General features: G+C 32.0%; 1 protein-coding gene across 1 annotated transcript; it reads right to left on the bottom strand.

The window, feature by feature from the left end:
• Nucleotides 1-766: 766 nt before the first annotated feature.
• On the bottom strand, nt 767-8,180 carry LOC114368002. Its single transcript, XM_028325313.1, has 15 exons — nt 7,754-8,180; nt 5,967-6,088; nt 5,787-5,875; nt 5,668-5,703; nt 5,420-5,513; nt 4,972-5,091; nt 4,453-4,517; nt 3,795-4,291; nt 3,642-3,714; nt 3,369-3,506; nt 2,539-3,104; nt 2,035-2,170; nt 1,894-1,962; nt 1,673-1,798; nt 767-1,344 (listed from the first exon to the last, which is right to left on the bottom strand). The coding sequence occupies exons 1-15, from the start codon at nt 7,960-7,962 to the stop codon at nt 1,231-1,233; spliced, it is 2,454 nt and encodes an 817-aa protein (XP_028181114.1). The 5' UTR covers nt 7,963-8,180; the 3' UTR covers nt 767-1,230.
• Between the last annotated feature and the right edge of the window lie 2,867 nt (nt 8,181-11,047).

Genomic DNA, 11,047 nt, shown 5'->3' with positions numbered 1-11,047 from the left:
CTTCCAAAGAATTTAATAACTACCTTTACTTGAGCTCAAGGAAATCCTTAAGAAATCTAAGGTTAGTTTCACTCAAACTAGCAACGCATTGATAAAATAAAACTGTTGATATATTGAGTGAAAAATTTCATGTGTCAAAATTTTTATTTAGCGAAATCCAAAATTCTGTAGATAGCTTTTTTTTTCTTCTTTTTTTTCCGTTATCTTACATATCATTGATCATAATCTTTCCTTTTCTTTTTGTCTCGTTATGGTTAGATTGTTGTGAACCAGATATATCACTATATTGTTGAGTGAAATTTTTTACTTGTGTTTCTTAACCAAGTGATCCAAGGATTGAATCTTGATTGGTCCTTGGATATAAAATAAATCATGTTGAAAGAGAAATATTCACCTTGTGTTTACTCACTGTTTCCGACAAAGAGTAGTCACTGCTTCCGACGATGATTACTTTGTATCAATACCATAGTAAAAAAAATCTTCCACTAGTCCCTAGCTACTTCAAATATTTAGTTATCTTGGATTCTTTATTAGTAGCTCTTATATGTCAAAGCATAATCATATGATAATTTAAGATTTGTCAAATTTGAGGACTTAAGGTTTTACCCTGATTGGCTCCTAAATCATAGCATAATCGTGAGTTTCAAACTCCATCAGCTTGTTATTCCATGATCCTCTTAAAAATATAATACTCTTTCAGTATTTCCCTCTCTTTATCAAAGCTTTCACCAAGATGTTTCAGTTTAAAGATGAATTTACCATAATATGCAATGCAAAGACAAATCGCATGAATAATTGAGCCAAACTGTATTAGCAGTACAGTTGCACAATCAATTTACAAAACTCTACTGTCTGAAAATTCTGATCATATATAATACAACATACCTAAAATGTTGGGTGTAAAATATTCCTACTTCCTACAAAGCCATTGCATCTTCCAAAACCGTGCATGACATAATATAAATCCCCTAATATAGGTGCTCATTTGTTTCTAGTCAACCCAAGCAAAAACCGAGAACCCTTTCCTAAACATAGTGCATGATGGTCTACACATCCTTTAGAGATTAGAAGTGTGTGCCAGAACTCGAGCTTTTCTGGGAATCATAAGATCTCTGACATTTCGGCATGCTTTCAATTCAACATCTCTGGTGAAGGATTCCTTCCTTTGTTGAAATGTATCGTTGAGGATGAATGGTCACAAAACCAAAAATAAAAGTAGCATTCCACAATCTATAGGAAGTAAGTGAGTTGTTGTTTCTTCCTTGAACCTCCTTCTCCATACAAATCATTCCACTGCTTCAACTCATTCATTACGGATCCTTCTGACGCAAAACTTGCAGCCACCTGCATTTAATCAGATATCGGTAAGTTCATGTACATGGGAAAAGATATTCTATTGGAAATAACAAACTTTCCTTGTCCCACTTGTGTGACATTGTTAGTATGAAATCCTTAGTTTCAACTTACATCTACAAGTTACCATTGTAAGTGGAAATAAAATTGGATCGGATGACCATAGTGCCATATATCTATCACCGTATTCAATTGAACCAACGTTTTTGAATTCCTAGATTTTAACAAATCCACTTTTAAATACTTCATGCAGTATTGTACAAATGCCGAAATCAAAGTACTCCATAGCCACTGGAGTGAAATTTTAAGTTCACCCTACCTGACTCTTGGCCTGTCTCATGTCTTCCATGTTTAAAGGCCTCAGGGTAATTTCTTGTTCTTCCTTATCTTTATTGTTTGAAGCATCTTCAGAGCTTTGGCCTTCTGCTTCTCTTTTCTTCTTTTCCTAATATATCATGCAATTGATATTTAGTTAAGCCCATACCAAAGTTTGCATGGATAGAGATATTAAACTTAAAATAGTAGTTGTTTAATAACTACCATGTCCTTCAGTCTCTCCTGCTGTATTAGTTCTCTAACAGGTCGATAAGCCGCAGTGATGCACAAATTCTGTTCACAGAAATTAACATCAACAGATTTTCCCCAAAAAAATAAAACCAGTAAATCACCACCAAAATTCACCTTAAGATCGCTTCCAGTATATCCTTCTGTCATGGTTGCCAGCTCTTTGAAGTCTAAGTTTTCATGTTTCTCTTTAGCCAAAAGAGTCTTCAAGATCATTTCCCTGTTCTCAACAGATGGAAGACCAACCAAGATCCTGCTCAACAATATAAAGGTAAAAGAGTTATGATGCACAAGTTACAAGAGCAATAATAATTGAACTGAAAAGCATTGAATATTGATATTGCACAGTTGAAAACAACACTTGATCTTATTGTATCCATAAATGACATCTGATAGACTCAATTTGTGGACAATTTAAATGCCAAAGAGGCAGGAACTGTTGGACACCTCAAAAGGAAATTGATGAAATGACCACTTGTTATGAATTTTCTTTTTTTCTTATGGACACACATTTGCTCATCATAATGATAGAGAAAATGCAGTCTTTGATGACAAAAATGTTGTGGCTGAATAGAAGCAACACATGATCTTGGAAACAATAAGACAAAGGTGTAGTCCTACCTGCGCTCAAACCGTCTTATGATAGCTTCATCAAGGTCAAATGGCCTGTTGGTTGCTGCGAGAACCAAAATTTGCTCATTAGGTCCAGTTAATAGCCCATCCCAGTGTGTCATGAATTCATTTTTAATCTTCCTCATGGCCTCATGCTCTCCTACTCTAGTCCTCTGTCCAAGCATACTGTCAACCTCGTCAACAAAGATAATTGTTGGGGCAACCTTAGCTGCCAGTGTGAACAGAGCTCGGACGTTCTTTTCATCCTCTCCAAACCATTTTGATGTGATGGTTGACATTGAGACATTGATGAAACTTGCACCAGCTTCATTTGCAATTGCCTTTGCTAGCATTGTTTTTCCAGTACCAGGAGGCCCAAAAAGCAATATACCTCTACATGGCTTCAGAAGCCCACCTTTGAAGAGGTCTGGCCTTCTAAGGGGAAGCATTACCAGCTCTTGAAGTGATTCTTTAATCTCATCCAACGCACCAATATCTGCAAATGTAACCCCTATCTCATTTGCAGGGATAACCTCTGGTCTTATGCGCTTCTCAAACTCGTTGTCAGGAACTTCCTGCAAGCAAGCAATTAGTATATAGTAACACAAAAAAGGGGGCAAAGTAAAAGGAAATAAGTTTAGAATTTATATCACACAGCTTCAGTTACATGGCTAGCAAAATGTTGACTATAGTGTACCAATTTCCATGTATAAAACAGCTAATTTCCTATTCATTTATTGTTTCTTATCTCCATTACTACATGGGTAGAATTTGATAAGCAGGTAAGATTAAAAAGCATTTTACAGTCTTAGCCTAAGTGCTAAGAAAATTTATCTTACAGCTTTTGCAGGTGTAGGATTTTCGCCATCTTTCTTCGTTACTGGTATGGATTTCTCTGTCTCACTCTTGTTTTCAGGTGCTTGGTTGTCACACTTCACTTCATTCTTTGCACCAGTAATATCTTCTCCAGCATTTTCCTAATTTAACAGAATACACATCAATTAATAAAAACTGAATATATATGTATATAATGATAGGCACTCTACACCATTGTTTTTTCCTTGTGCTTATCCACTATTCCTGTGCTGATAAATAGATGAAAACAAGCATACCTTGTTAGATTCATTAGTCTTCAGATTCCCACTACTCTTGCCTTCCTGGAACAGACTCAATCCATGGGACAAACTGTTCACATCCAAGATCAGTAACTATAAAATCTTGTCATGTAAACAATTGCTTACATAGTCATTGGACAAGATATTTACCTATTGGCTGATATAACTAGCTTTCCATTTCGGTATTCCGGATCCTTGGTATTCATCAAATGGTAAGATAATGCAGATACTACAATTTCTTCAATATAATTACTGAGTAAGATAGTGTCTCCATGGCAGATTGAGTTCAAGTCATCACAATCAATGTCATTTGCTGCAAGTACTTCAGCAATGTGGTTTCTATTATCTTGGAACTGAATATCTTTCATGTCCTTTTCCAGTTGGCCTTTCCAACTGCCAAGATGAGTTTCATCTTCAGGAGCTTTGATCTCAATGTTGTAGGGGAATAGTGCAGAGAACCTTTCATCAACTTCTTTGCAATCATCTTCTGAATCTAATATCTGGGAACCAAGGATCAACACTGAACCTGATAGTTTCTTTATCATTTTTTGTAGTAAATTATATAACCTTGGTGATTGGAGAACGAGCTTCTCAACATCCCTGATGTATAAAATGATGGAACTAGTTTCTGTGATAAAAACCAAAAGCTGCAAAAATTACAATGATCTTGTTAGTGTAAAAACTCTACTTGAAGATAGCCATGTGACAAATTTGTTATACTCATCTCACGTAGATGCTGCCAAAAAGGTTGTCGTTAGATGCAATTTAAATAAGAACTTCTAAAATACGTTTTCAGTTATTAAATCACCTTGTAAAGTGACTGCACAAAGAGCTTTTCATCAAAACACAAGCTACTTGTGCGCTTTAAAGGAGCTGAAAACATAATTCAAAGAAATGAGCAAAATGTTGGAGGAGAACATTAATATTTCATGCATTAGTGACAACAAGACAAGGCATCAAGCATTTAGCTGCATGACATTTACCATAGTTTAAACAAGAAATTTGTAGAGAAGACTATTTTCCTCCTAGAGTTTGCAGAATAATCATAAATTCATAATATGGATTTTCATGTATCAGATTAGTTCTTGTTAACACTAGTTCAAAACTTCTATAAACATCCTGGAAAATAGTATCAATACCCTTCATCTTTAAAGATGAACTAACAGATTGACTGGTTAGTTTACTATTTAAAGCAGTACGTTGAAAAGAAGCTTACAGGGTACACAACAGAATAAAAAGTAGATGTTCAAATTAATCTGAGTTAGATTAGCAACCCCATACTTTCTTAATAAGGTAACCTATATAACCTATAGCTCTAAAGTATAACCTGGAAATGTTGGACCACATTGGGAAGAAGTGCTACTTATATCAGATGAAGCAGAGGCATTCCTCCTAAGCTTTGGAGGATTGGAACTTACAAATGCACTGCTTTGTTGACGCAGAATTCCTTCAAAAGAAATTATCAATCAAAATCAATAAAGTAACAGTCTTTATATTAAGTTAGCGGCGTATAGATAAAGGTCAATATGGGTATCAATCAATACAAATTCTAGAAAGAGATAATATGGAGCCTTCACAACCATTCACGATGTCAAACTATGATCACTGTCTGTGATACTAACATTAAAAACAAAACCAATTACCAGATGTCAGAGCAATACATGCATTATAAAATCTTTCATATCTTGAAGTCTTCAACTACCAAACTCTATAACAGGTAATTATAGAATAAAAAATTTCATACTTTAAAAGTTGACAGTTATTTTCTTTAGTACCTCTTGTTTCTCCTGTTGAAGAAATCATTGAAAAGGAACCAAACAAACCAGACATTCTCTCCAGAGTTACCTCGGATATTGACCTTTTGAAAGACTATATGAACAGAAGCAAATAAGTCACAAAAATATCACTATGAACAAACAATTACATGATTTCATTGTTCTTGTTTAAAGTAAATATGAAATGAAGCCAACAAGTTGCATTTTCATCATGTCAAGAATGACAGAATGGTGCAGAGTAAACTTACTGGTTCTTTTCTAGAACATCCAAATTTATTCTGCAACTGTAAAAGGGAAAACGTAAAAGGTCAGAATATATGTACGTGACCAGATAAATCAAAGAAAATGAGAAGCCATTAAAAGTTACCTTCACAGAAAAGTCAGTAATATCTAATAACAGCAACTTTGATTCAAAGTAATGTGCTAAAGCTTTGGCAAGCATTTGCTGGTAAGGTTCTTCAAAATATATAAGTAAATAGTATTAGTCAAACCAACTTAAAATTAAAAAAGGTTTCTGCAGGACAGGTTAAATTCTTGCTAAGTATACCTGCTGGACCAGATAGCAAAATAGCCCTGCTTGCTGGTGGGAGGTTCCTGGTGTGCTTGGAAAAGTGAAGACTTTTTAAATGAACATATGCAGCACTTGTCAACAAAGCTTGAGTTCTTTCACTGTAATTTTTCACATTATATGCATGCATAAGATATGGTGATATTAGGAAAAAGGAAAATAAAAATGAAATATTGCTCATGACATCTGAATGAATAAGGAAAAAAAGGTAGTAATAATAACACAACAAATTCCTCCATGGTTAGATCAAATCCATCTGTAACAGGACATGAGCTCCACATATAGAGATCCACGCTAAATATAAACAATATCTACCAGAAACAATACTTTTATAAACTTACTTTTTCCATAATAGAAAACTCATTTAGAAACTAGAGCATGATTGATGTCTGATTTAATGTAGCATGTAACTGTTGGAATATAAAATCAAAAGGCGAGAAGCTAGAATTTGAATTAAATTAAATCCAAGATGCACAATTAACTATTGAAGGAATTTATTTTTAATCTTGCAGTAGTTAACCATCAATACCATATTCCTACATCTAAAACTCTTTGATAGTAGTTATATACCAACATACCGACCTATGACGAACTAGAGAATATGAGAACAGAAAAAGAAAAAAAATATGGAAAGAACTCAGTTGCTGTTGTAAAGACTGCATAAGCATCTAGGTATCAGGAATTTTCAAAAACAGTGGAATTACAACATTTTTTTTTTCATTTTTGGCACTTCAAGAAGTTGTTAGAGAGTGTGTCTTCCCATTATAGTGGTCATGAGTTGTAGTTGCTGAAACAACCTCTCAGACCACACTCCAAGGCTGTTTATATATGACCCTCCTAAACCCCTCAATGGTGAGAGTCTTGTGCAGCCGCCCTTTCACACCAGGGGGTTGTTACCACATCTTGAATTAGAATCTCAATCATTGAAGCTTTGCAGAGAACAAAAGTGTGATCATTTAATGTCAGCTGCTATTAATTATTTGAATTTGTGTGTGCAGATTTATTGATCAACCATCTCTATGCTCTGAATCAACTAACTTTAAGTAGACAAGAAACATAGAAAAGTGCAAAAGATAATTGTTCCATCATCTAAAAGAGGGTGAAGCTCTAATCTGAAATATAGTGCTATGTTTAACCAGAAAACTAATATGAATGTTAACAAATCAACAATAAATGTTAAGTGCACATAATAAGCACCAGGTACCATATAAAAAAAGAAGCTATATTTTGATTACAAAAAGTACAAATTAAAGTATGCTATCAGATGTAATAAAAAAAAAGGATGGTATCAGATTCATTCTTTGAAAAACTAATATCCTGCAGCTTCCCTGTTTCTGACCCAACATTTACTCAAAATGCAACAATTTTCTTTTAAAAACTAAAAAATCCTATGCCAAGGGAAAACCTAAGGAAGTTTGGGGTTAAGAAGCAAGAGTGAACTCAACAACAAACAATCAAATAAAACCTCAAAGATATAAGGAGATCAAACCCATCACAGAAGCCCCATAGAGAGTATCAAACTTGTATCTAGCAGAATATTGCTAAGTAGATTGCTAAGTAATTTACAAGTCAGACTGAGAGGGATCCATGTCTAAAACACCTTTGACACCCAACTTTATCAAAATACTACATCATAGATTCAAATATACCATGTCTAAATGTCATTCTGCAGGGTCAAAATGGTAAAAAAAAAGAAACATAGACATCAACAACACCATGTTTGAGTCATATTATATCATTATACTGCAATGAAATCTCAAAATCACCTTAAATAATAAGGAAAGTCCTCAAATGTAACGTTGCTGCTCCTTCCTTCAACCACCAGATTCTTGAGCTCCTGCACAATCAGCTCCACGGAAAGCTCATCAGAGTCACGGTTCCCGCCAATCCATTTCTGGCCTGAGCTCAACCCAAGCCCCACACCCAACCCAACCCCAACACTCAATGCTGACAACAGAACGTGCTTCTGTTCCATCACGACCCTGAATCCAAGTTTGGTCCTTTAAGACCCCAGAAACGATTTTTCACCAAAGGGTATCAGGATTGTTAAGCAAAGTATGATTCGGTGAAATGGGTACCCCGGATATTGTGGATGACAAGAACAACAACAAAAATAACAGAACAACCTATGTAAAAATGAGGCTCCGAAGACAACGTTGGTCTAAAGGATTTTGACAAGGCAATGACTCTCTCTGTGTCCCTCCACAATGCCTATATATAGCATGCCATAACTAATGGACGTTAAACTTAAAAAGTTAAAGCACATTGCTTGCCAATGAACCCAATTTTCAAAAAGAAAAATAAATAAAAAGTTAAAAATTTTACTTTTCTTATTTTGTTATCATATTATTAATACAAAATATATATTTATTTTTTAAATGATTAATTTAAAAATCTGAGTAATTATCTTTTAGTGAGATTCTCTTTTCAATTACTTTTTTTTCATTCAAGATTTAAATTGAAATCTTACTTACCAAGACCAAAACTAATATTAGTCATATCAACTAGTTCTTGGTGCATGCTTTTTTTGGGCATAGTGGTGAGTGGTGTGGTGCTACTAACACCAAATCTGGGTTCTCTCCGTTACTTAGATTAGACTGACCTGTTTTATTTATTTATTTTAAAATTACTTGTCCACTTGGAAACCTTTTTTTCAAAGGTATTTTTTAATATATCATAGCTTTAGCTAATAATTTGTATATTGTTGCCCCTTGTTTGCTTGGTGCAGTGTCATTTGGGTTTTTTCTTAATAAATAAATGTAAAGGTAATGAAACGGTATGGTTGGCGCCTGGCTTATTTGTTTTTCTATAAAAGCATGTTAAAGTCAGGACCATTCATGAAGTTTTCGAAAAAAAAAATGGCACATACCTACCCCTTTCATGGGACATTCTAATTTTGCATATTTTACTGAGGAGGGATCGTGATTTCTGTTAGATCGGATTGATCTTGCAATCCTTTTTTAGAGATATTAGACATTGATCTCGGAATCAATGTAGGATTATAACAGTATTCACTCTTTGGTATATTCAAACTATTTAATTAAAATATATTAACACTGTCATAGTTTTTTATATTATTATCAAATCAAAAATTGTCAGATGGGATAAATTTATTAATTTTTACAAATATAAATAATATATGCAATGACATTGTAAATAGATTTTATAATTTTATTCAATAAAAAATTATATGAAACTTTTTTTGTCAAAAAATGAAAAAATTGTTCATTTTTATTAATTATCTTACTAAATATACTTATTATGATTTTTATAAAAAAAAAAATATGTTGACACTACATAAAAAATAAAGTCATTGTAATAATGATTACTTTAAAAATCCTACGTGGAATTATTTCTAATTTACTCACAACGTGAAATTTTACTGGTTTAAATTCATTTTTAATAACGTCATCTTTACTTATTTCTAGACTGCATTTGAGGCACTTTGAAAGACATTCGTAAACATGCAATTGTGAATTGTCGTTCCCTTTGCAAAAGTTTATGCACGTTACGAGAGGTCATGTCATAAGACTTTGCCAATTTCATTAAACCCATTTTCAATTGTTGGATGTCCCCAAAGGAATTCATTAATACACTTTTTTTTTTCTATAAGCTAAACCAATACAGCAACTTCTGATTTTTTTAGTTTTTCGAGGAAGGGAATATATTGTATAAATTTATTATATTATACCCAGAATATGTAACTGAAGTCACTATTAGTTTTTTAACTCTTTAAGTATATGACATATATTTGATTTTTGATCATGGGATCATAACTGTGGAGAGAGGAATTATCCCTTAAGTGAAACTTTACTTTCTCCGTGATTTCATAACTTCCGACAATGGAAATATCTTATTTTTAGCAAAAATTTAGTATACAAATAATTAATTAAGTTAACTTGCCTCAAAGACAAGATTAAACTTAAGCTTAATTATAAATTTTATTATTAAACTTGTATTATTTTATAAATTTTATCATTATTTTTTGTAAATTTTACCATCTAACTTTCATAATTTTATGAATTTTATGGCTGAAGTTATTTTTTATAAATTTTATCATCCAACTTTTAATATTTTATAAATTTTATTATTTATATTTTTTAGTTTTGTACATTTATCATTATGTTGGTAATAAAATGATTTAAAGGATATCTTTTCTATATTTTTGTACATCGATATAAAAATTATTTTTTAAATCTGATGTGATTATAATTAATATAAAAAAAGTCAGTTTTTTATATTGATTGTGATTAGAATTAATGTAAAAAATCATTTTTCTACTTCAATTATTATTATAACGGATGTCAAAAGTTAAAATCATTATTTTTTAAATAAAATGTGTAAAAATAAAAAAACTTGGAATGATAAAAATTATGAAAATAAAACTTAGATAATAAAATTCATCAAATAATAAAAGTTTAACGATAATATGTACAATTAAGTCCCAAACTTAATTATAAGTTGATGTTAACTTAGATAAATAATTCTCTCTTTACGGTCTTAACAACAGGCATAGCACAATAGTGAAATTTAGTCCTCGTTTTAATCTTAAATTGTGTTTTATTTATTATAATTATTTTAAATAAACTACAAATAATAAATACTTAATAATAATAATATATTAGGAGAAATTAAATATTTTTTTTATTCTTTATAAAAAAAATCTCAAAAATGATTCGTCCTATTGGTAGCCTAATACTTTTTTTTTCATTCGTAAGAGTACTCATGGATGGAGGCATGCCCCCCGGCTTTTTGAATTTTTTTTTTAACTTATGTAATTATATTTATATTATTATATAATAAATTAAATTTTCTTTATTCAATTCTCTTATGTTGCTGTGCAACATGCAAAAAAAATTTGGAAGAGTGCAGCCTGCAGAATTTTCCTGATTTCTTTTTGCTTCAACAAATTATCAAGTCATATTTAATGAATGAGATTTAATGATCAATTATATTAATTAAATTTCTATCGTTTCCAGAAAAAAATTAAATCTTTATCTTGCAGTCAAAAAAATAAATAATCTTTATTTTATTTTTTTACAGCAGAATAATCTTTATCT

Source organism: Glycine soja, chromosome 9 (genome assembly GCF_004193775.1).
Source record: "Glycine soja cultivar W05 chromosome 9, ASM419377v2, whole genome shotgun sequence".
NCBI lineage: Eukaryota > Viridiplantae > Streptophyta > Magnoliopsida > Fabales > Fabaceae > Glycine > Glycine soja.
Note: the sequence above shows the minus strand (reverse complement) of the source record. Positions and strands in the feature narration are given on the sequence as shown.

What these genes read in the sequence shown, in the direction of transcription:
- LOC114368002 (XM_028325313.1), bottom strand. Translation starts at nt 7,962, where the DNA reads ATGGAACAGAAGCACGTTCTGTTGTCAGCATTGAGTGTTGGGGTTGGG. An exon ending in TTTGCTATCTGGTCCAGCAG is followed by an intron (nt 5,876 to 5,966) that starts GTATACTTAGCA and finishes TATATTTTGAAG; the next exon opens with AACCTTACCAGCAAATGCTT. An exon ending in ATCCTACACCTGCAAAAGCT is followed by an intron (nt 3,105 to 3,368) that starts GTAAGATAAATT and finishes GCTTGCTTGCAG; the next exon opens with GAAGTTCCTGACAACGAGTT.